The sequence below is a fragment of the Triturus cristatus genome, chromosome 8, assembly GCF_964204655.1.
Source record: "Triturus cristatus chromosome 8, aTriCri1.1, whole genome shotgun sequence".
Lineage (NCBI taxonomy): Eukaryota > Metazoa > Chordata > Amphibia > Caudata > Salamandridae > Triturus > Triturus cristatus.
The window spans coordinates 812262431-812289091 of NC_140591.1; the positions used below are offsets into that span (position 1 = coordinate 812262431).

Genomic DNA, 26661 nt, shown 5'->3' on the forward strand with positions numbered 1-26661 from the left:
AGTCAAAGTGCGTATATGTGAGCATAGAAGCACGATCAGAAGGGCTATCACATCCACTAAATTGACAGCACACTACATTGAGCAAAAACACACAGATTCAGATTTGTGGTGGACAATCATTGAGAAAGTGAGTGGGGAGGGCGATATGTCCAGAATCCTATTGGAACGCGAACAACGATGGGTGTATAGACTCAAAACCCATATTATAGGATTAAACGATTCAATACCATGGAACCAACTCAATCAGAGATAATCCTCACTAAGATTAATAAGACTGGAATATCCCGACCCCATAATTATTGTCTCAGAGATATGGTCACACCTGAACTAAAAACACCTAAGACAAGAAAGGTTTCTGAAAGTTTTATCTTGTAGGCAATGTCTCTTAAATTATTGTCTTAACACAGCTACTAGCTTCTAACCTATTAACAACTTAAACTAACAAGTTCTCCGATGGATATATCCCATAAGTAACATCGTTAAGTATTAACTTAAGATAGCAACCAGCTTCCAAATACCCAGTGGCTGAGTACATATCAGAGACTACACATACTTGACATCCAGACCGACTGCCGGTCATAGAACAATACTGACAGCCTGATGTTACACCTGTCATCCCAACACTGCTCAACCATGCTTAGAAAAAACCCCTCCTGCCTGTGCCGGTATCGCATTGATCATTACTGACAGACCGGCGAGAGAGATATATATATTTTTAGCCCATAATATGGATTAGGTAAATGTCTGTTCTTTATATTGATAAAGCTTAGTTTTTATTAAAAAAAAATGTAAAAAAAAAAAACGGAACTAGACGCGCATTCAGACAAATACTACAACTCCCATGATTCCGAGTGTCCACTGTCCAAGCCGGATACAGGATGCGAAAGTAGGCGGGTCGATATCCAATTGCAAACGGTGTGCTTATAACGTCACAAGGAAACGAAACAGCACCCCAAGCAGTGGAACCACCTCCGAACAGGTTGATACGAGGGGCAGGACCCTTGATGGCGTGAGTAATGCTGATAAGTGACTACAACCATAAGGTATGAGGAAAAAGCGGGTCCCCGTGTGGGATCCTGCATCAAACATAACTCTCACGGACATTGTTCTGTGTTTATGTCTTTGTATGTGTCTCTCTATATGTATGTTTTTTACTTTATTGGCCCCCTCCATGACTATGGAACAACAACTGGGGATACTCAAATCTCACGGGGGTGATGAAATATACGCTTACGAACATGAAGTGTTTGACTACAGGGCTACCCCATAGATGGTAGTTTTCCACTTGGAGTCGATACCTCTCTCAAAACGGGGTAAGAATGAGTGTATGAGACAAATATATAGATGTATGCATGAGCGTGAAAGGGGAGCATGCAATCACGCGATCATATTATATGTATATGTGTATAAAAACCACGGCGATTATTATCATTTTTATAGTGTTTTACCATGAGGGAATTACACGGGTGTTAGACCAATATGCATAGACTTACACCTAAGAGTAAAAGGTGATAGGATGCGGCGCAATGCTGCCACAAAGCCGGGCAATACACAGATAGGAGCGTGTGAGAAACTCAGAGTGTTTTTTCACCCGCCACCCGGATGTGTCTGTTGATTTCACCATTAATGAGTTGAGACGCACGCCTGTAGATATGAACACTCCTGGATCTCCATATATAAAAATATGTGGTCTCTTTTTCTTTCTTGTCTCCTTGTTTCTCTACTTAGATGGAGTGATATATAAGGCTAATCAGTCTACGTGAATTGATAAGGAGCGTTAGTTGCCCTTATCCCCAGTAGTGCAGGGAAATCTTCTGCCCTACCCATTCCAGGGGGCATTATTTTCCACCCTGAAGAAAGTCCAGCACCCTTCATGGGGCTAAACAGGACTGAAACATGTTGGCTATAGGGTCTTAGGACCATAATATCCCCACTGACCCTTAAACTTTATTTTATTATCACCCCTGGCAGTTCCAAGAATAAAAGGGATACAGGGAACTGCTGTGGGCTTTTAATCTTTATCCCCCTGGCCAAAAACATCTTCTTAAGAGCTCCCTAAAGTATGGTCGAGCCCACCTCGACTTGTAGGCGTCGAGGTGTCCCAATGATGAAGCATGACACCACTAGGGTGTGTGAGGGAATATAAAACAAAAGGAGTTGCCTCCTTCCCCACTTAATAGTGGTGTTCTGTCCTGACTTCATTTAGGGACCTCAATATCTGGGAACTCTAGGTCTGTTCAAATACAACTCGCAATCTCATTTTGAGTTGCTAATGGGGAGTACTTCTGGTATAATAGTGTAAAACCTGGGAGGGTGTACTCCTCCCTTTAGTTCCTCTCAGCCCCCCTGTAAGTTTGGAACCCCTTCCTACTTACGTTTGTGCTTAACGGGAATCAGAAATACCTGTTCGTAATTATTCTCATATCAGTCCACAACAGAATAAACAGAGACACGGTAAAGTTCAAAGAGTTTATTTTATAAACCTCGTGTCCTAAGATGCAGTACTTTGGCTAACATAAGCAGACAAATGATTAAGATCAAAACCATCAGCATAGTTACAATACCATAGATAATGAAAGGAGTAATCATAATAAAATGACAGTGGATGACAGCCACCTTCCTTTCGCTAGTAAACTAATATTATTATTATTAGACTAATAAAAGGTCTCTAGGCTTGAATGGGGAACCCCATACCGTAAAGATCAGCTTAGTGGAATCACATCACAGGATCAGCTAGACTCTGCTCCTGGGAAAGCTCTTCTTCTGAATGTGTCTAAAAGCATGCAGCCTGCAATATTAAAAGCACTCGACTTTCAGGTATTTGCAGCTGCGTGAGTGTTATGGCTAAATAGTGGGCCGATCAACCTGAACCCAACAACATGCACCGTCTAGCGACCCAGACTGTTTCTTTACACAATGTTCAGACCAAGGTCGCTGCTCACTGTTAGGGATGTGAACAACAGACAGTTCTCATGTGAAGCAAAGGCGAGCAAGCATTTCTCAATTAATAACATGAAACAACAGTGTCGTGTGCAAAAGCAGCAAAAGTGTCAAGATGGCTTTCCAACATGTAACGCGGTTGTGCTAACTTAGCAGTGTATGTATATAAATAGCAGTCTTCAGTACACTAATATTATGATACAAGATCCAAATTACACCGTCACGCCTGAAATGACAGAGCTAAAAATCAGATTGTGGAAATGCAGTCAAAATAGCTGAATGGTGACCTCACTGTGAGATAATGATAATATTTACATTAGTATGAGGAATCGAAACTTGGGCATGGTATTCAAATTCCCCTCAAAAATATTTAGAAATCAAGGCATGAAAATAAGAATGAGTTTGAAATAGCATACATAGTGAATTTTGGTAAAATTATAGAGAAAAAAACAGTATGGAAGAATGTGTCCCCAAACATTCAGATGGTCAGTTAAGTCGGTCACTTAGGGGTTGTCATCGTAGGCATAACAGCCTGAGAGTGTATTTGACAGTAGTTGTTGAAATGAAAGAACTGAAGCACTATGTAGGTGCGAACCAGAGACACTTGTGTTGTGTCCCCTTTGAGGCTGTGCTTTAAGTTTAAAAGTTAGATATTACCATCACTGTGGGACTTGGCCCTTTTTGGCTAAAGTTACCTAAACTTTTTGCTTTTCCCCCTAGACCTTTTTTCTGACATGTGTTGCCAACTTAGATGCTCTGGACACTTTGCCACTGCTAAACAGTGTCAAAGTGCAAGTGTTCCCTGTGTAAAGTGTAATGGTGATTTGTTGTCCATTATTGGTACGTTTGCTTTACTAGTAAAGTCCCTAGTGAAGTGCACTATGTGTGCCAGGGCTAGTAATACAAATGCTGCTGGTGGGCCTGCAGCACTTATTTTGCCACCCACTCAAGTTGCCTTGGAAGGGGAACCCAGGCCTGCCATGGCAGGGCCTGTGCGCAGTTTCCTAAACTGGCATGTTGTTCTGGTAAGTGCACGCACTTACCAGACCCTGCCCTTCCCTTTCCATACACATCAGGCACCCCTATGGTAGGTCTAGGGTACCCCCTGGACAGGGTGCAGTACATGTGAAAGGTGGGAAATGTACCACGATGTGTGCCATGTCCTGGCAGTGAAATAATCTCCATTTCATTTTCACTGCTGAAAGGCCATCTTGCCTATTAGAATAGAAAGGGAAAGCTGTGTAATATGTTTTCCAGCCTATCTCCCCGAGGGCTTAAGATGGAAAGGTGAAGTTTGGTATGCCTGAACTCACCCTGCAATAACACATCTTTTTATTAAGATGGTTTTTGCATTGTGTGTTTGTTAGCCACTCTTTTAGAAGTGGCTGGGTTTTTGTGATTTAAACATTTCTGTGTGTCTCTGCCTGGTTGTGGATTGACTGGCTGGATTTGAAAGCGATAGGATCTGGGGAATGTCTTGACCCAGGGGAGGAGGTGAGACAGCACAGGCTGACCTGCATCTGGTGTGTAGGAGGAGGAGTATGCCTAGAGGTGGAGTGGCCTGGGCTGGAACTATAAAACAATTGTCCCATTTCCTGTTGAGTGATTGAGAATCCAGACCCTCACTAATCAAAGGGAGAAGGTATCACTGGTAAGGAGGCACCCAGAACTGGTTTGAGCAGGGGTCAGTGCCCCCTGTAACACAAAGACTTCAAAGACATTGTGGGGTATAACTATGTGAGCTGAAGCCCCTGAACTTTGGAGAATGGCTTGATCAAGTGTGAACAAGACTGGAGCTACTTCGTGGATCAAGAGGAACAGTGCCAAGGAAGTAACAACTAAATAGACTACTGGATAGGACTGCTCTTGCTGTGTGATCTGGGGCTGGCCTGCAGTTTGCTGTTTTAACCAGGGAAAGGCTGTAGGGACTTTGCTGTGTCCCCCTGCTTGAAGGACTTTGCTATGTGCTGAAGTATCTATCCCCAAGGCCCCGAGGTGAGTTGGCTCCCTGTATGGAAACACAGGAACACAAAAGTCCAGAGAAGACTCTCAGATACGCTGTGGGTGCATGTGCTCTGTCTAGCCTGAGACCTTTGCAAGTTGTGCCCTATGATCTTGGGCACCTGGAGTTCCAAACGAGACTCAGAGACGAGGTGTGCGTGTGCTCTGTCTAGCCTGAGTCCTTCGAGCGTTTCGTCCTGTGAACGTGTGTATCGAGGAGCCAAGTAAGTCTCAGCGATGCTGTGTGTGTGTGCTTGGGGGCAGCCTGAGACTTTCGTGTGGATTGGCCATTGATCGTGCACACCAGAAGAGCGAGTGTGCCTCAGCGACGATGTGTGTGTGTGCTGTTCGCAGCCTGAGACCCTCGCAGGAGGTGCCCTGTGATTGGGGGCACCGGGAGATAAAGTGTGTCTCAAGCGATGCTGTGTGAGTGTACGTTCTACTGCCTGAGACCTGTGCAAGAGGTGCCCTGTGATCGGGGGTGCCGGAGGATAAAGTGTGTCTCAGCAACGCGGAGTGCATGTGTTTTCTACTACCTGAGACCTGTGCAAGTTGTGCCCTGTGATCGTAGGCACAAAAAGATCAAGTGTGTCTCAGCGACGCTGCGTGCATGTGTAGTGTGTCGCCTGTGACCCTCGTGAGGAGTTGTCTGGTTAACGTGTACCCGGAGTTCCCGTGATTCTTAATGACTCTGAGTGCGGGTGTAGTGTGCAGCCTGGGATCTTCCCATTGCCCGGAAAGTCAGAGATTGCATCGGAGGCCCAAGTCGCTGGACGAGGAAAGGAGAGTGGGTTCGCGCCCCCCCAGGTAACGTGTGTTGACTCTTGGGGCGGTGCGCGGGCTCGGAGGGAAACGCGCTCGGCCTCTCTCTCTGATCTGCAGTGCAAGCCTCTGCTTCGGCTCGGATTGAGGCCCGTGTGCCAAGGGAGTGGCAGCACTGGGGCCTGAGTGTGAAGCGGCAGTTACTGTGTTCTATCTTACCCGTGTGGGGGGGGGGGGCAACTGTGGCTGGAGACTAACCGCAAGCCAGCACGAGTGGCGGAGAGACCCCCGGAGGCATCGTGAACGGTGCCGGAGTAACTTACATATTGCATTACTTCTGCGTAGCGGAATATCCGATGATTGAATAACGCATTGCTTTATTTCTGCATAACGGACTGCCTGTTTTGTCGTAGTGTCCATTGTATTAGTTTGCCTAATGAACTGCCTGATAGGTGTGTTGACTGCAGCCATATTACATCTACACTATAACTGTAGTACAACCCCAAAATTAACCGGAAGTCTCCTGATGAGGTGGCATTCTGTGTTCATATAAAAGAAACCGACTTGAAGGTCTACAAAAGTGCTACAAATATTGATTTGAGCTCTGTCTACAAAACGGGATATTATAGCTTTAGAACTGTGAAAGTCAAATGAGGTTTTAGAGCTGTCTAGCTTTAGGTTAAAAACTTACACACTAGAACTAGCAGTTAGGTTTGTTATAGATAGATGGCCTAACTGGGAATACGTAGAGTACGTTAGACACTCGTAGCATGAAGATGAAAGAGACCTGCCGTGAGGCAGCAGCCATCTCTGAATGCTGATATAAATACAGCGGCTATCTTTAGCAGTGGCTAACTTGCTGCAGGACATTCCAATAACGATGAAGCACTATGTTTGAGATACGAAGCATAGGAAAAATGTGATTGGGATACTTTACCATTATTTAAGGCACCCAGTCTTACACTAATGAGGCCTAAATATATTTCCCCCTTTTCAATTTGTAGAATATGAAATGCTACGAAGCATAACTAATTAACAATATGTGGGAATTTAGGGAGACAAAATACTACATATACTCTCTATGTGATTCTGAATAAGTGACTATGATGAGAAAGAACTGGAAGATAATTAGTGGCTATTTATAGGTCTCACTGTGGTCAATGCAAAGTAATTGGCCAGATACTGGAAAACATAAGAACTACTCCAATGATGTTTTAAAGTCTCTGGACGCCAGGAGACAAATTGTAAACATTGACCATGTACTGTTGAGGTTAAAACATAAATTGAACGTAAATGTTTGTTTTTCACGAAGTAAGAATATATTATGCAATACAATTGCAAAGGTTTCTGAACAGAGGAGGACACAATTTTACAAAGATAGCTGGCTCTTATAAGGCCAAACCAGTCAAAGAATACTAACATCACCTAAAAATGTTGCTTAGAAGAGCATGGCCAAATTGAGCATCTAATTAGAGTTAATATACAACACATAATTTTCCCAAAAATCATGTGGAGTAGTCGACACAACTGGTCGTTAACACTATAAATAGTATCCATGGAGTTCACGTCCATGAAACTCAAGAGAACTCGTTGCAGCTTCATTGTATGTTCATTGGTACAATCAGGGAGCATGTTCATGCCACAGTCAGGGGGAGAGAATCTAGTCATTATACAGTATTTCAAAATCTCTTATATTGTGACTCCACCATAAGTGACAGACTCTTAGATGAACAAATGGTCTCACTGAGATCCAGATACAATTTGAAAGATCAATGGGTATCATGGTGATGTAATGTCCTATTTACCTCAGATGAGGCATACGAGAATAAAGTATGATTAATTCAGGTGATAAATAGAGAGGACTTTGGATAAGAAAGAAACAAGAATCTTCAGATCAACCTGAACCGTGCGGAACACTCTTTAAAGATTTCTTGATCACAGCTTGCAAAGCACGGTCACTACTAGCAGCCAAAAAAGTGGTCTTCCAAGTCACTACATGAAGGTCAATGATTTCAAGCACAGTATAGGAAAGCAATCTGCTACTAATGCTACCATTTTGCACTCAGCCAGTTGTTGGTCCATGGTTGCAACCAAAACATCCTTCACATCATAAAATATATCAGGTGCCTTTGCCAGGACATGAGAGGTAGGAAAGATCCACCGAAACTTGCCTGTGTACATTTGTATCGATTTTAATTTATCATCCACTGTATTAACATTGTCTATGGTAAACATTTGGAACAAATGAGCAGTCTATCTTTCATTGCTGACATCATCTGGAAATTCACGAGAAGTTACTTAGGAAGTCTAGCAACTTATTTCACAGCAGACACCAGACCAAGATGGCATCAACGCTATGCTGGTGTAGATCTAGAAAACAGTTTGTAAAGAATTTCTGCTCCTCTCAATCTAGAAATGTTGCAACATCATTAGAGTGTATAGCTCCAGCGAGTAATGGTTTAGAGACAACGTAGGGACATCCCCAGAAAGACCCCCAGGCAGGCATTGCCAAGAGGAAACAGGATAGGGCCTTCATCTGCATCCAAGTTGGATTCACCAGGGAGTCAAGATCACAATGAGAGGTCCGGGATATCTCAACAATAACTGAATGAAGGATCAGATGCCCTATCTGTTTCAAGATGTTAGTTGGAACTGGCTGCAGCTTCTGAGCCAGAGGACTGGATTCTGAATTTCACAGATTCCAAAGACCCTTCATCTGACTCTTTTGAACTCACCAATCGCACCAAAAAGTTAGACTAGGTAGAAACCAGTGCAAAAAAGAGGGGTGGGACGGCTGAAGCACATAGGGTTAATAGATGTGTCACATGGGGGTGAACTCTGCTTAATACGAAGCTAGTGGACAGGGATTCTTTGCATTAAAAAAAAAAGAACTACATAAGAAAATCCAAGGCACAAAATAGACTCTCTGTATGCCTAATGTACGTTAGCAGGTCGCAGATCAATGACCCACCTCGACTGCATGTGCTTGGTTTCTAAATGCAGAAGGTATTTCAGTACCACTGCAAGGACTCTATGCTCCACTTTTTCTCTAAGCACTCTCTAGCAGAGTCTTGGTGAAAGTACCCACAGGGCTGGGGCTATCTTTTCATCTCTTCCTCCTAGGTCTTTAGACCAGCATTTAGTACCAAGTAACAGCTCCCACAGACAAGTCACCTCATGCTTGGGGTGTTGCACACTCCCAACCCTCTGGGGTAGACAGAGGTACTCGAAGAGGGAGCCCAAACAGCCTTTTGAGCCTTCCCATGTTTTTCACTTCCCAAATCACCTTCTCATGCTGGATGCTGCAGTCTGGCCTGTGGGTCCCAGATCACTGGATCATCAGGCATCTCTCTCCCTAATCACCAGTTCAGTTTTACCTCCAGTGTGCCTCTCTCGTTCACACTAAACACTGTGTGATCCATATTCCCACAGGGACTGTAAAACTTTTTCATCTTTGCTGACTTTCCCTACTCCCACTATACCGGTTTTTGTTTTGTGGGGCACCAGTGAGCATGTCATATAGGTCTTGTAGTCATCACCTACTTAAAACACATTTTCATCTCCAAACCCACTAGCATTGCCCAAATTACATTTCTTTTTGTATTAGAGCCTTAGAAGGATTTAACAAGGTGATAAGGGGGGCTGAGTTAAGTTTAGTCTTTCCTCGCACACCTCCAAGACATATGGTTGTGATTTCCAGCCTTTACAGCCAACCTTTAAACTTCTGTCGGTTATGAATTGTACAAGGAGGTACATTAGTGCATCTATGACTTTTTAGTTCTCACCTAGGCGCCACTTGCGCCGTCTCTTCGAGACATGCTGTATTCAGGTATTGACTTTAAGCCCCGCCCATATTCCGCCCTTCTTTTCAATTGGCTCCGGTTACTGTCCTTCGTGAATAGGCTTAGTAGTCCCTCCTTTTCTCCTGTTGTAACCTCCCATGAGAACTGCCCCTGCTACTGGGCACTATTTTCTTAAAGGACTTTCTCCTACCTGCTGTTGCAGGCAGGACAATCTCTTCCGCAACCGCTTGTTTTGAAGTTGTAGCATGAACCCGACCAGAAAGTACCGGAGTGCTTTATGTGAGCACCAGTACTCCAGTTCTTAAGTAGCAGCTTGCTGCGATAACATTTCCCAGCAAGGACTTCGGGCAGCATTGGCTCACTTGTTAAAAGCCATGACTTCACCAAACGGCTCTTACTCTCACTTTCCTAGATCTGTTCCTCTGCGAAATAGGTCCAAAACAGAAAGAAACACTTTGGCTGCAAATATCGTCTTCTTCTAACATTTTTCAATTCCAAAGTGCAGCCTCGGAACGGAGACAAAAAAAACAAGCATTTACAATGCAATAGGTCTCGCAATGACATTGTTTTGAGCTGTTGGTATTGAAAATGTTATGTTTTTTTTTCTCTTCGTGAAGCATTAATCAAGTAATGGCGTTGTAAATGACAATGTCTTTTACCCCCTGTTGACCCCCGCATACAGACATACATAGAAACCGCACAACAAACGGGCACACATGCCTGCACACGCTGAGAAACACACGCACCCCGTGAGAAAGACACACTAATACATAGAGACACCAATGGCAGGGATGGAGCATCCTTGGTGCAGCAGGGTGAAAGGGTGTAAGAAGCCCATTAAGCCCCAATCATTACTACCCAACCCGGGGTGAAGTATTTACCCCTTGAATTAGGGCCCATGGCCCTCTTGCTACATGACTAAAGGAGGAGGGCGAAAGGGTGAATAACATTGGGCTGGATCAGGCTTTGTGTGCGCCCAAGCATCAGGCTTTTCAGATCGCCCATGAAGGAGAGGATGGACGGGTGTGTAAAAGAGACGCCCGCCACATGCCAGCCCTTCACCCACATTCTCAAAGACACCGTAGCAGAGCATGTTTGCATAGGAATGCAGCAGCAGCTGTGTATCCAGAGAGATGAATAAAGAAAAGGAACGGGAAGAGAGGAGAGGAGGGGGTGGGAAGGAAAGACAGGGGGACAAAGACAGGAGTGGAAAAGAGAGAGAGCGAACGGATGGGGAGAGTGAGAGGAGAGGGGAGAAAATGGGTGAAGAGAGAAGGGAAAGGTGCAGAGGGAGAGAGATCAAGAGAGAAGCAAAGGAGAGAGGAGAGGAGAGAAAAAAGGGGGAGCGAGAGGGAGCATGAGTAGAGAAAGGAAAGGGGAGCTAGGCGAGAGACAGGAAAGGGGAGTGGAGATGCTTGCACTGTCGCATCATGAGTACAACAAGACTCCTGTGGAGTGCCGGTGCTGACTCATTAAGGCACATATTTGTCTTCTGGGGGGAGGAGGTGCTGACGCTGTAGAATTAGTACTACGGCTCCATTTAAACAGGTCGCCACCCCTGCTGGGCATCGCTGGTACTGCATGCACACCTGTCCACTATTTCCAATGACAACATACAACTTACCTTTTCTAATCCAATTCCATCAATCTTCCCCTACTAAAAGCTCTACTAAATGCATGATAACTCAACAACGTAACAACCTTACCACAATGTATCCAGAGTAAGGAAGAAAGCACATATTACTAATCTACTAACTATTTAACTTTAACTCTAATATTGGGTTCTGGAGTAGCATGTTTCTCATGATCCTCCTCAGTGGTAGTATATGCCGTATAAAAACAAATTGAAATGATTAACTTACAATTAAGATACAGAGTTCTAAGTGACAGACTTAAGGATAGTTGGATTAAAAACTTTTGTAGAAGGCTGAAATGAAGATCAAACAATTATATGGTTGTCTGTGATAAAATGTTTACACAGTGAACGGCGATAACCAAGTAATAAAACAACCTGTGTACACTACTTGCATGATATATAATACAAGGTGGTACCTTTTTTAATAGAGGCCGTAGCTTGATAAAGATTACACAAAGAAGTATGATTTTATTTTAAGAAAGGCCACATAAAGTGAGATACAGTGATCACTGCTTGTTTCCTACCCAGCTCGGCTCTTCTTTGGATTTCATTCTTCTAATGTTGACAAAATTAGGTGCATTGAAATTGATTTGAACTCTAGGTCAAGTCACCATATAGTTCTGCAGTGGCAGTTCAACTCGGAGAGCCACACAACCAGCTTTACCAACCATGTTCTTGTTATCAGATAAGGAGCTATTTATCATACAAGGTTCATGCAGTTCCCTGCTGGAGTTTAAGAAATTGGGCGAGGGGGGCAGAAATATATCTACTCACTGCACGCACTGGACAGTGACGTACCCTCGGCTGCTTTAAAACCTTGCTCTGATGAAGGTTCAGGGAGAATATGGTGTCAGGTGGCGAATTAATGAACCTAAAAATTTGTACTTCAGCAGTAATTGTGTGACCCTGGGCAAAAGGGTATCTCCATCAGGCTTGCATGTAAAATACATGTAAGGTAAATGTATGCAGCGCTCTGCTATGTGTAAAGTACTATCTATGTATTGCCAGTATACAACCATTCAGTCACCGGTGAACTACCTCCGAGCCTTGATAGTACACACAGCACTTCTGCAAGAAAAGCTTCATTCTTAAGTATATTTAAAAACGCGTCCATCAGCGTACTAATCTGCCGCAGCTGCATTAACTCGCTGAGCTATCGTTAATGCGCTTTGATGAGCATGCGTGGTGTGTAATAGGGTGCACGCCCCTGCAGGGCACGAGCGTTGTTTGGGGAGTTAATACCCGCACGTGGACGGTTGCATTAAAGGGTAGGGGGGTACCTCCTCCTGTTAGACACTGTGTCTTCTGGTGAGTCTGGCGAGGCCCGTGTTGTCTTCTGCTCAGGTGGCAGCGCTTCCCAATGGGTGGGATGAGGCCTGCCCTGCACGTGAGACCCAGGAACAAGGAGGGCTTTGTTTGGGTGCTCCTCCTCTCTGCGGGAGGGAGGTTGGGTGGGTGATTGCAGGGAGACTGCTTCCAACAAGCAGCCTGCACAAGAATGCGGACACGTCTTGTGTGCAATGTGCACAATGGGAGGTGGCAAGGGGGGGCTGGCACGGTGCCCGGGCCTGCATCAGCACGTCATCTGAAACCATGACTAAGCAGGGTTACTTCAGGTTGCAGTTGGCATGGGCTCTGGCAGGGGTGGGCCTGGGGCTGTTTGGGGAGGGGGGATTATAGATGAAATACCGTCAGAGACAGACACGCGAGGAACCCAGGCGAGACTTCACATACTGGGAGTAAACCCTGAAATAGTGCCTAAAGTCTGAATAGTGACAAGGCGTTCTATTGTTTCTTCAGCCAGTGAGTGGGATCACGTTCAGAGTGGGCTCTTTGGACTGTTATCTGCCTGCTGGGACACCTGATTTCCAGGCCGGACTTTCATTTTCCAAACTATCTCAACCTCGTCCGGTTGTTTAATGGAAGCGAATCAAGACTACCACTCCCAGAATGCCTTAGGTTGTTGGCTGAAAGAACAGGACTGGAGCCAGGCCCTCCATACTGGAAGGAACTATATAATTGTTTTTATTCATATTTGCAGGCCAAAAATAAAGTTGCCGGCCAGTACCGGTCCCCAGACACCTAAAGAATATTTTTGGGCACTGCCACTGGTTGGCGCTCTAGTACAACGCTTGCCTTAGAAACTACAGACCTAATTTGGTGAGCGTTTAAAAGCGTCTACTTCACGACTCAACACAGTCTAATCTTCAAGGTGACTGGTGGGTTCAATTACTTGTTATAGTTTCCTGTAGCGTCTGCCGCGCGGCGCTACAGACCTCACAAACACGGAATTAAGATGCGGTCTGGTGGCTAAGGCTGTGGCTCTCCGCTTCCCTTCGTTAGCCACACCGTGTGAACCTGGGAATAGAAGTTATTCTCACGTTGTTTCAGGAGACCATATCTGCAGCAGTGGGAGTGCTTAAACACGGGCTTAGACCCGCTATGTTGCGCTGTTGGAGTGACTGAAGGCTCAATTAAGTAGACAGTGCCCTACACCACCATATGCACTATGCACAGAAGATGCCACTTCACCTGAAGAAGGCATTTTTGTGCAGAAATACAATTTAAATTTTCAGCCTTTTATGGTAGCTTTGAATATGCTGCTTGAAATGCCCAGACTTCCAAATCCTTTCTAGAGAACTCCAGGGGGTGCGAAGGAGCAAACATTGAGCATTACACAGAAAGTAAAGAAAAGGGGAGGAGGGGGGAGAATCCGTAGTGTAATCGGAGAGAAGAAAAAGAGAAGAGACTGGAGCAGACCAAATATTGAAAGAGGAGGAGATAAAAGTAAAATAAACGCACAGAAACAAAAAGTATAAAATTTAGAGAAAGTACGGAGTGCAGATAAAAAGAGGACAAGGAAGGGTCCACCAGTTATCTAGATGAACAAGTTACGTGTGCTGCGGGGGGGGGGGCTAAAGCGAGGAGGGGCTCCCTGAGCGGACGTGTGCTCCGAGGGGGGGGGGACGCTGAAGCGAGGAGACCTGAGTGTGCAGGGTAGTGCCTGCAGACTTTCTTATCTTTAGGGGGGGGGCCCATCTCTTTCTAATTATCATGGCCACACTAAGGCCATGCTAACTAGAAACAGATGGCCCCCCCTAAAGATAAGAAAGTGCTTCACAACAGCCGTGAAGCAGACGAGCCAGTCCAGATGGGCCAGACGAAAGGGAGAAAGGGCAGTGGCCAAAAAGCATCATTTTCAATGGGAAGCCAGCGTTTAGCATAAACGCTGACGCGACCCAATGAAAATGATGGGCGGGGCTTCAAGTCGCTTTCTCAAATCTCCTCTCTCACTTTAGGTCTCGCCGAGCGAGCAGCGCATGCGCTGCAACGCTAGGCGAGACCTAAAAGGATCCAAAGTATGAAAAGTGGCCAGATTGGTTTTATTCATAACCAAACACATTTTTAGCGTCACTTTACAGAGTTTACCAGTGAATCGCTAATTTCGTTTTATTACCTTTCTTTAAACAACAGAATTCACTTCTCCCGCTCTGCCGCTGCCCCTTCCCCTCTCTTATTCCCTCTTTGTCTCTGTCTCGCTCCTCCTCACTTGTTGAAAACCATTACTTCAACCAATGGTCTTACCCCCTCTTTCCTCTCCTTAATTTGTTACCCTGTGAAATTGATCTAAAAAACAAAACATTGGCCTCGCCTGCTGCTCCTTGTGTCGGGCAGAGGCCTTTGAAGGCGCCGGGATGGAAGGGGACTTTCAGCGCTCTCATACAGGTATTTATTTACATGTTCAGAAGCTGGTTAGGTAGCCTCAGACGCGAATCTCCCGTAAGTCACAATCATTGTGAATGTAATCTGTGCAACACAAGGACCCTCGGGGAATAAACAAGCAGTGGGTGTTGTAAATGTATATGTGTTCACACCACACTGACCAAGTGCACAACAGTGCTTCAGTGAGTACACAGGCCTAGAAGGCGAATGGGTCCCTGGTTTGTCACCACTCAGGTGACTGCTGTTTCCCGTTTATTCTGTTATGTGGCATCTATTTTCCCCCTCAGACACTTGTCACCTGCTCAGTGGTATGCAGGTGCTGATATCTCGCAGCCGCCAGTTTTTAAAAGGGTAGTAAGCATAAAACCAGGGTCCTCCCAGTACCACAACATGTGTATACATGTTCCATATAACCAATATCATTGGGCCACATTTATTTTAAACAACATCGTCTAAACCTACTCAGTTTCGGCACAGCCGGCCACAAAACACGGGGTGCAATCGATATCTTTGAAGATATCACTTCAATCCTGCAAAGTGATTGTTGCCTCTAATATACTGAATTGAGGATTGCCTTGTCTATGTGAGCACAGTGGATTATATTGTTATATTGGTGTGCCTATATATAAGCACTGCACTCTGGAATGCACAGTGAATATTTTAATGTGTCCATTGTAAAGGCTCTGCAGTTAACGTAGAGTGCATCGGTGACATTTTGTGTGTTATGCTTGCTGCTCTTTATTGGAGTAAGCAATAGATTTATCAGTGGTGTTCCTTTTTTTACTTTCTAAATGTGTGCAGCGGCTCTCTTTTTTTTTCCAACCAGTATATTAGTCTTGTCTGCCCTTCCTCATGACCTATTTCCTATTTTGTGGTTCTCCAGCGCCGCAAGGTCATACAAATGGAAATAGCGCTGTGCAAATATCATCACTCAAAACATTTGTCATTATCAACATCAAGGGCTCTAGTTTTCACAAATGCGAGACCTATTGCATTGCAAATGCTTGTTCTGTTTTTGCAATGAGGAGCTCCATATAATAGGGGTCAAACAACTTCAGGCACGGCTGGTCCATTTGGGCGGAAGGGCCACCCCCCACCATCTTTTTCTCCGTAGGAACAGTGTCTGTCAGGCTGAACAAAAATCAGCCTGCCAGACACTGTTCACTTTCAGTTTAAGCAGCCAGGAGACAGACATGCGCATTTAGCGCTGGCTCCTGGCTGCCTGAACTGAACTTTGCTAGGCTGAGAAAGTCAGAGCTCCATTGGGCATGACGTTCTCAGCTCAGCAAAGGTTGCTGAGGCCCTCCCCTCAGTGACGAGGGGTAGGGTCACCAATTGCCTCGCATCTGGGCGCTTCAGTTTTAAGCCCTGAAGCGCCCAGGGTCGAGTGTCAATCACTGACACTTCATCACAGAGTGGGGTGGGTCAGTAGTTTCACTGACCCCATCCCACTCTGTGATGACGTTGGGACTGCTGCCTTCCCTCATTGGCTGACCTTAGGTCAGCCATTGAGGGAAGGCAGCAGTCCCAAACCTTCTGAACCACCGAGGCAGCGCAGAGCTGGCTAAAGGTAAGTGTGATTTATTTCCTTTTTAAATTGTTTGGTACGTGCGTGCGTGCATGTATGAATGTTTGGGAAAGAGTGCTGTGAATGAATGTGTTTGTGTGTGTGTGCACACGCGTGTGAATGCCTGGTTGTGAGTGTTATGTTGAGCATGTGTGTGTGTCCTGTCTGCCCCCCTCCCTCCAAAACTTACCATCCGCTACTGAACAACTTACTTATAAGCAGGTTATACATCATGACATAGTCTAGCTGACTAACATCAAGATTAAACAAGTAAGGGGAAGTTATCACAGCCATTAAGATGGCCAATAAGAAACAGATGCCCCTCCTTTGCCACTAAAGCTTACCCACACACAGAGCCCTCAGTATCGTGGCCAAATGATCTTGGGTAGTAGTTTCTCCACTCCCTGCCCAAAGCAGGACTACCCAGAGCTCTAACAATACTGAAAGCAATATACCCATATTTATTGTAGTATACTTCATGACACATAGATATGCATTTAAGAAATACTCCAGTGCGCCTAGCACTTCCTTCACTCTATATTGCACCTCTGACACAATGTTTTTGCCTTGGTCCACTTCGTTATTCAGGGCAATAGCATTTTACACAGTGTACAAAGATATAAAATTGCCATCAATGTGATAACATTTGAACAGGCCCCTGAGACAGTGACAGCTGGTAGGGAATGGTGATGGTGGAGGGAACAGTGGCGGGAGGAGGGAACTGTGGCGGGGGGAGGGCACGGTGGCGGGGGGAGGGTAGAAAATAAAAAAGAAAGAAAAAGAATAAAATATTACCTGCTGGTCGCGTCGCCAGCTGGCACCTCTCCTCTATCGCAGGAAGCACCAGGGCTCCCCTAAGCCGATCACAACGCTGTAATGCAGCTGTGTGATTGGTCCGAGCGCCATACATCAGCCCTCAGACAGGGACAGGGAGCCTTGCATGTTCCCAACCGGACTGTGTATTACAGTCTGGTGGGGAATATGCAAAGTGCACATATCTGTATGTATGGGCCAAGACAGCCGGCTAAGCAGTCATGCGCACTTAGAATGTGCTCACCACTCCTTCCCCTGCTCCTGCTCTGACCAGCCGCGCCCCTCCCTGCACTTAGCAACGGAAAAAATATAATGATAATAACGTTCTGTTATTATCATTTTGTTTTATCTCTGCACTGCTCTTGAAGCAGTGGGGTGACGCTCCTCCGAGTTAGCGGAGTAGCTGCCGCTGCCCTGAGTGTTTCTTAAACGGGGTATATAACACAGCCAGTTTTCACATGCTAAAAAAAGAAATCGCCCATCAAGACCACTCATAAATTAAGATGGGAAGGAGAATATCCTGTGGGTTCTTCATGCACACTACAGTTGAGAGTCACACTTTAGTTGAGAGTTGCAACCCTGTAGAGTCTGGTACCTTTAGTCCATCATTACTTCATCTAAAGAAATTTGTTCTTACCTATTATCAAGATTAGGTGTACGCACAAGTATAACTGGCCTCCTGCACGCTGGAGACTTGCACATGATCTGGGCTTTTAGGCACAATTTTCTAAGATATCCATTCAGAACCGATTCGGGGAGCTAAGAATGGGTCACTGGGCCTCAGCCGCGGGGGTTGGGGTTCGTTTGCCACTGACGTCTCTGGACCTGTCTATGTCTCTGGACCATGTACAACTCCTTCAGCACTTGACTCTCAGTCGCTTTGTACACACATCAGGTCTGGCACTGAAATGAGCCAGAAGTCATGCACTTCAGGCTCGCTTCAGGTCAGTGCTACAGTTCCAAAGTCTGCACTCAGGCAAAACAACACTCCGATCTGACAGCATGCCAGTCACTCTCCCTTGAGACTCTAGGAGTGGGCGGACACACGCCCAGGTTTACCTGCTCTGCTTGCCATTGTTGTCAGTGCTTCCTACAAAGCTACCACACTCCTTCCCTTTCTCTTCAGGCAAGTCAGCTCCAGGTGCTTCATGTAGGGACTCCCCTCTTCATCCAGGTCCGAATCTAGGTGATGTCAATTCACCTCTGGGAAGCTGGTTGTCAGGCAAACACCGCCTCCTGGGTGCACAGCAGTCCTCTGGAAGCCTGTGTCTGCTTTCCATCCCAGGTAAGACAACTGGGTTGGAGAGATTTGAATTGTGCATGCCAGGCAGGCCATAGTAGGAAAGCTGGCCAAACCTGCATACGCACTGCAAACTGAAGTGGCCAGTCCTCATTGCCAATCAGCAGCAATGACGCACTGGCCATGCCCACTCACTCCACTTGGCAGAAAGTAAAAAATAAAATGGTATTTAAATGATTTATTACCGGTTTATCTTTTACTCTTTCTGCAACAGTGGGTGGGGAGGGGAGGCGACGCTCCTCCGCTCCTATGGAGGAATCGCCGCTTACATTTTCAATCTACACCTCGGGAAGGCTCTGCTTTGATATGTCCCTCTCAGGCTGTTTCCTAGACTCAGCATTTGTGTAGGGTGATGCCTCTCACAGCTGGGTCGCCTCCTGGTTGAATCACCCACAGAAGTGGCCCTAAAGAGGTGTTAGCATCTGCACCGGGCTAACAATAGCCTAACAGGGTCCAGGAAGACACACAGAAGGCTGGCCTCCTCCAATGGACCTTTAAGACTCAGAACAGAGCTAGTACGTCCCTAGTTTGTATATTCTGTCAAACCTTCCATTCTCGCTACGTTTCTCTTCATATTCAAGATGGCTGATAAACAATGTTTTTGTTTCTGCAATAAGCCTTCATATGGCTTTAACACTGTCCTTGGTGTGTTCCTCTGAAAGACAAGGTCTTGCGTCTTTCACTATTTGAGTGGTACATTATTTCTTTGGGTTTACCAGCTGGAGCTTAGGTGTTCCCTCATACATTCCTTCTACCTGCTGTAATACGGGGATCATAAACTTTTCCCTCCCCCCGTAATATGTGAAAACATCTTGAGTGAGGGGGTGATGATGGTGCTCAAGTATTTTCATTACAGCCAGATCAATGACCTGCCCTCTACTCTGGTTGTAAAGAATTGGAAAATAGTCGACCTATCCCACCCACAGGTCACACCAAGAAGCCCCTTGTAGAAGGCAGTGAGAACTCATTGTTCATAAATTCAAACCAAGGTTCAGCTTCCTATTTATGCACCTCAGACAGGCACGGAATACCACAACCTCAGTGATGAAATGATAAAAGAAGACCCTTCACAGTGTTGCATCTGAAGGCAGGGGCACTGCTCTGTTCAACAGGCTCCATCAAGATGTAACAGAGGTCAAATACATGTTCATGATGATGCGACACCTAACGGTAGAGCTTTACTATTCCTGCCAATCAACGGCCTTACCTTTGCAGGTGGTATACATAGCAAAAGCTTTGGTGAGGTACCATCACGTAAAAAAATCAAAATCAAATCAAAACACAGGGTTTTTACATTGTACGAAATTACGGAAATAGGTTTTTATTAAACTAAGAACAATTTCTAACAAACATGCACAAGCAGAGTAAAGCAAAATATGTTAATTTCCTGAAAAAGGAACACATGATATTGTTAATTCTTTTGAGGTTATGAAAACAAATTTTAATGACCGATTTCCGCAATATATTGCATTTCATTCAGGGAGCATATGAATACGGTAATGGCTTGCCGACATCCATTGGGAATTAAATAGATAATTTCCCAAGTGGAAAGAAACAAAATCTACAACATTTCAAAACATATTATGTGTGAGTAGTTAGCCAAGCAATTGATTTAATTTAATCGCTGTTAACTACAACTTTAACACTGGTTTCGTGACAAGCAGAGACAATAACATCTGCATTCTAAGTGGCATGGGAAGGGGAAAATAAATAGCAGAGTGCAAGAAAATTATATCTGTATGTAAATTGGAGCACTGGAATAAACAGTCCCCACCACTGACATGTCAACTTCTTCCAAAGAGAAAATTAAATTGCACCCATGCATATCTCTAACAGCTTTTTAATATGTGTCAGCTGCAATTTAGTGTTAGATCTAAACTCGTAAACAACGCTGTTAAATAATTCTGCTATGCTCGCTTCTGAGTCAGAGGCACAAACCTTGTTATTGATGATGGCTTCGGCATCGTCAAACACAAAGTCCCCATCGTAACTATTTGCAAAACACAGGAGAGCAAGGATTCCGACCACACTCCTAGCCCAGGAGGCCGGCAGAACCAAGACTGGGAGGTCGTCATCCAGGCCAGCTTCCAAGTGCGCCATTTTGTCAAGTGTTTGGTACCCGGCTCAAATCCCAGCATTCTGTTGGTCACAAATCTGAAAGAAAAATATCAAAATAAAATATATACATTTTGCAAAACATGCTTTATTTATTTTGTCTATATTTTGGCTCAAGGCTTGACTCTGTCCCCATGTTATCGACCATGAACTATGCTGGAAGGAGTGCAGCTACCAAAGCATTAGTAGATTACTGACTAGATTATGTGCATTTACTGAAGCTAAGTATGTCAGTGTCAGTAGACCACTTCACTATGGGAGGGCACTTGTATGATCAGGTCTCCCACCTCATTCAAGCTCTGTCCGGTTTAATATTGGCACAAATACTCACTTTCAAGTCTCTGTGCACTGCCATGAGGCCATGTACACAAAAACTCTCAGATTTCTCAGCAAAAAACCTAGGCCAAATTGCCCTATCAGACATATTTTTGCTCTTGAGGTCACTGTTTCCTAGTTTGCCACTTCTCTAGATCGTAAAAAAAATAGCCCCAAAGGGTAGCAAGCTACTTGTCTACCACATAGAAAATGTATAAATATTTTACCACTTACAGGTCAGAATCTTGTCAGTTCTGATTCTCCTGCTTGAAGGGTCATTAAAACTCTTGGCGTCCAAGCAAATTCAAAGAAACAAATTGGACAGACTACCATATATACATTTACAAAAGACACACCTAGAGACATACAACGGTGACATGACTGCTCCTACAGACCCTATAACTTTAAACACTTATCAAGCACTTGATTAAGAATATTTGGTTGGGTATACGACGTTGGGGACAAGGCCCTGAAGCTCCTGGCGTGGCTGGAACACCGCGACCGGGATAGATCATGGGTGACGGGGGTGCATGATGCGACTGAATCGGTGCACAGACAGAATATCAAGATTTGTATTTCGACCTACCATAATATCGAGTTTTAAATATCGTAGGTCAAGAATGTCGACATCAAGAATATCATGGTACAGAATATCATCAGTAAGGTAGGAAATACTGTTTTATTTGATATCGAAGACAGTAATATCGTTTGTAAAAATATCGTTGTTACTAATATTGATGTTTATATTAGTGTTCTGTATTTTAGTATGTGTGTTAAAAGTATGTGAGGTAATTTTTTGGCATGTGTAGGTTTTTTATGTATATTTTTAGGTAAAATAATTTTTGTGTAATTTAGTTCTGTAGCGGGTTGTGGGTTTATAGCGGAATAGGGTGGGAAGTAATTTAATTATTAATGTTGATTAGTATTTATATTTAATTTATTATTAATTAATTATCAATTGGTTATTAATTAATATGAATTAATTATTAGACAATTATATAAATTGTGTAAAAAAATTAGGAGCGGGTTGTGGGTATATAGGGGAATAGGGTGGGGTGTAATTTAATAATAATACTAAAGTATAATAATAAAGTAAATACTAATGTTTATTTATTAGTATTTATAATTAAATTATTAATTGGTTATTAATTATTAATAATTAATTGTTAATTATATAAATTGTCTAATTTTTTTAGGAGTAGGTTGTGGGTTTATAGGGGAATAGTGTGGGAAGTAATTTAATAATAATAAAGTAATTATTATTTATTCATTAGTATTTTTAATACATATATTAATAATTAATTATTAATTGTTATTAATCATTATTAATTATTTAATAGATAATTATATAAATTGTCTATTTTCTTTTAGAAGCGGGTTGTGGATTTATAGGGGAATAGGGTGGGAAGTAATTTAATAATAATAAAGTGATTATTAATTTTTTATTAGTATTTTATAATTAATGTATAATTATTAATTAATTGGTTATTAATTAATATGAATTAAATTATAGATATTTGTATTAATTTTGTTATTTTTATAGCAGCAGGTTGTGGGTTTATAAGGGAGTAGGGTGGGAAGTAATTTAATTCTAATAACGTAATTATTAATATTAATGTATTATTTATAATTAATTTATTAATAATTAAAACATTTGGTTATTAATTCGTAATAATTAATTTATTGATACTTATATTATTTGTGTTTTTTATGAGTGGGTTGTGGGTTTATAGGGGAATAGGGTGGGGAGTAATTTAATTATAAAAAAAAGTAATTATTAATATTTATTTACTAGTATTTATAAATAATTCATTATTAATTGGTTATTTATTTTTTATAACGATTTAATTGATAAGTATGTAAATTGTAACCCTCTGGTATCCAACACTTTCCCTACTGTTGCACTCACTGGAGTTGGAATAGTCATTTTTACCCCTCCACTATCGAAAACTTTCCCTACTGTTGCGCTCACTGGAGTGGGAATAGTAATTTTTATTCCTCCGCTATCCAACACTTTCCCTACAGTAGCACTCACTGGCGTGGGAATAGTAATTTTACCCCTACGCTATTCAACACTTTCCCTACCGTTGCACTCACTGGAGTGGGAATAGTAATTTTTACCCCTCCGCTATCCAACAATTTCCCTACTATTGCACTCACTGGATTGGGAATAGTAATTTTTACCCCTACGCTATCCAACACTTTCCCTACTGTTGCACTCTTTGGAGTGGCAATAGTAAATTTCACCTCCACGCTATCCAACTCTTTCCCTACTCTTGCACTCTCTGGAGTGGGAATAGTAATTTGTATATCTCCGCTATCCAATACTCCCTACTGTTGCACTCACTGGAGTGGGAATAGTAATTTGTACCACTCCGCTATCCAAAACTTTCCCTACTGTTGCACTCCCTGGAGTGGGAATAGTTATTTTTACTCCTACGCTATCCAACACTTTCCCTACAGTTGCACTCTCTGGAGTGGGAATAGTAATTTTAACCCCTATGCTATCCAACACAATACTGTTGCACTCACTGGAGTGGGAATAGTAATTTTTACCCCTTCGCTATCCAACACTTTCCCTACTGTTGCCCTCTCTGGAGTGGGAATAGTAATTTGAACCCCTAGGCTATCCAACACTTTCCCTACTGTTGCACTCTCTGGAGTGGGAATAGTAATTTTTACACCTACGCTATCCAACACTTTCCCTACTGTTGCCCTTTCTGGAGTGGGAATAGTAATTTTTACCCTTATGCTATCCAACACTTTCCCTACTGTTGCACTCTATGGAGTAGGAATAGTAATTTTATCCCCTCCGCTATCCAATATTTTCTCTACTGTTTTAGTTAATGTAGTGTAAAATGTATTTTAAAAAGATTACAAATATTGCAATAATTTAATTATTTATATATATATATATATATATATATATTTAATTTTAATTTATATTATTGGTGTATATGTATATATATATTTATAATTTTTAATATGTTTTAAAACAATTTATAAGTTATTAAAATAATTATTTACAAATATTATTAAGTACATATATTATATTTTATAGATATATGTTTAATTGATTTTACATTATATGCATTACTTATAATTTTAAACATGTTTTAATATTTTTAACTATGTTATTTTAGTTATATGTGTTATTTACTTTATTTTACATTAAAAAAATGATATTTTTAACGATGATATTTTTAACAACGATATTTTTGTACTTACCATTATGTAGATAGGACTTCGATATTCTGGACATCGATATTGTTGCTTCGATATTTCTGGACATCGATATTCTGACTCTCGATATTCTGTCAGTGATCCTGAACCGTTTAAGTCCACCAGCAATGATATAGCAGAGGCCTTTGCAGCGCATTTTGAGCGAGTTTATGCACCAGTCTGCACAAGGTCGGAAGAGGACTGTGCAGAATTTCTGAGAGATTTTGCCTTGCCTGTGTTGTCCCCTGAAACATGTGAGCGGCTTGAGGCGGACCTTACGGAGGAAGAGCTGGGTAAAGCTCTGGGCTCCCTTAAATCCGGGAAAGCATCGGGTCCAAATGGGCTCCTTGTAGAGATCTACAAAAGACAGGCCTCGATCATACTACCTCCGCTCCGAGAAATGCTGCTAGAAACATGTGAAATAGGGCAGCTGCCGTCGGACCAGAGGGCAGCGACGATAGTAGTGCTCTATAAAGCCGGGAATCCACCCGACCAGTGTAGTTCCTACCATCCTATCTCCCGCATCAATGTAGAGGCCAAGGTTCTGGCAAAGGCCTTGGCAGACAGGTAGTGTCTGTCATTACAGAATTGGTCCACATAGACCAGTCAGGGTTCATGCCCAGTAGAAATACCCGGCATAATTTATGGAGACTATATGGGGTGCACATGACTAGTGGTGCTGAGATCCAACAGATGGCATTGATGGCGCTGGACGCATCAATGGCCTTTGATAGTATCGAGTGGCCATACTTGTTCATGGTTCTCCAACGGTTGGGTTTCGGTCCTAATTTTTGCGGTTGGGTTAGGCTCTTGTATAAGACGCCCACGGCCAGAGTGCGAGTTAACGGGGCACTATCCAGAGCCTTTCAATTAGGTAGAGGCACCAGGCAGAGGAGAGCTTTGTCCCCATTCCTGTTTGATCTCGCGCTGGAGCCGTTGGTGCACTGGATCAGGAGGGATCCCATGATCTGGGGTATTGCGGCGCCAAGGGGGTGGGGGGGAGCGCATCTCCCTTTACTCCGACGATATTGTTTTGTATCTGGCACGACCTTATTATTCAATGGCGCGGGTATTACATATTTTCGAGCTCTTCGGTAGCTAATCCGGCTATAATATTAATTGGTCAAAGTCAGTGATTTTCCCATTGTCGGGTCCCCCCCAGGGTTCCATCACGGTGTTCGGCTCCAGTGGTGTCTGAGGGCTTTACGTATTTGGGCGTCCATGTCACGCAAGACCAGCAGGTGTTCCTGGATAGGAATCTTGGACCCCAAATGAGTTGCTTAGGTGCAGATGTAAGTCATTGGCGCACCCTCCCACTCTCCCTCATGGGTAGGGCGGCTCTTTTTAAAATGATGACGTTACCGAAGCTTCTCTATATTCTTCAGAACACCCCTTATCCGGTCCCCCAGACCTTATTCAAATGTATAGCGCAGGCATTTCGGACACTGTTGTGGGAGGGTGGCTCTCCGAGAATCGCGCTTCACAAGTTACAAAAGGGGGTTACAATGGGGGCATGCCCATTCTGGATATCAGGCTGTATTATTGGGCCTCACAGCTTCAGGTCATAAATGACTGGATATATGTAGGTGAGGAGGAGACGGCCTAAAGGGTTGATAAAGACGCTATGTCACGAGGGAATTGTGAGCCCCTCTTGTATTCTCAGAGATCGCATCTGGAGTGGCCTGAACACACTAAAGTGGTAATACAGTGCTGGAGAGAGGCCAATAAACTCTTGGGCCGGGCGGGAAAACTGACCGGTAGGACCTTGTCATGGATGGGTGATCCGTTGCATGACGTGGCCGCGCAGACGAGTTTTAAAGGGTGGAAACCGATTGGTATTGAATACTTGGGGGATGTATGGAAAGGGGATTCCCCCCTCACGTTTGAGGTTCTCCAGAAGGAATACAGCCTACACCAGTCTCAGATATACCATCATATGAAACTCATACATGCTCTGCGCACTCACATACACAGTGGGGTCTCGGTTCCGGAATACTCCCCGTTAGAAGATAGGCTGTTACTTGACCCCATCACCGAAAACCCGACCTCTACAATATACCGCAAACTGTTAAATAATGTACCAGACCCCCTGATTACTCTCCGGGAGGCCTGGGTCAAAGATCTTGGTAGCATAGACAATAAGGTGTGGCAGGAGGAAATTCAGAGCCCTAGAGCGGTCCCAATACGCTCTAGATTTTGATTAGTGCAGCTCAAGATTCTACACCGTACTTATTATCCTCGTACACCCATTATACACATGGGGCAGAATCCCGACAGCGATGTGCATCAGGGGATGTCAGCGGGAGGGTACTTTCCTGCATACTCTATGGTAATGTCCCGAGATAGTTCGATTCTGGTGGAAAGTCACGGACACTATGACCAGAGTGGTGGGAGAGACTGTCCCTTTGGAGCCGAAGTGGCTTTTACTAATGATCAGAGGTGAATTTGACTGGTCCAGATATGT

At 43.7% G+C, this 26661-nt stretch overlaps 1 protein-coding gene across 1 annotated transcript in view; it reads right to left on the minus strand.

Moving 5' to 3' along the window:
* TMTC4 (transmembrane O-mannosyltransferase targeting cadherins 4) overlaps positions 1-26661 on the minus strand; it is a 724433-nt gene that overhangs the window by 623336 nt on the left and 74436 nt on the right. Inside the window, exon 2 of the mRNA XM_085622264.1 lies at positions 20484-20699. Within this exon, the coding sequence (XP_085478390.1) occupies positions 20484-20645 (162 nt within the window). The 5' untranslated portion in view covers positions 20646-20699. The remainder of the gene's footprint in view (positions 1-20483; positions 20700-26661) is intronic.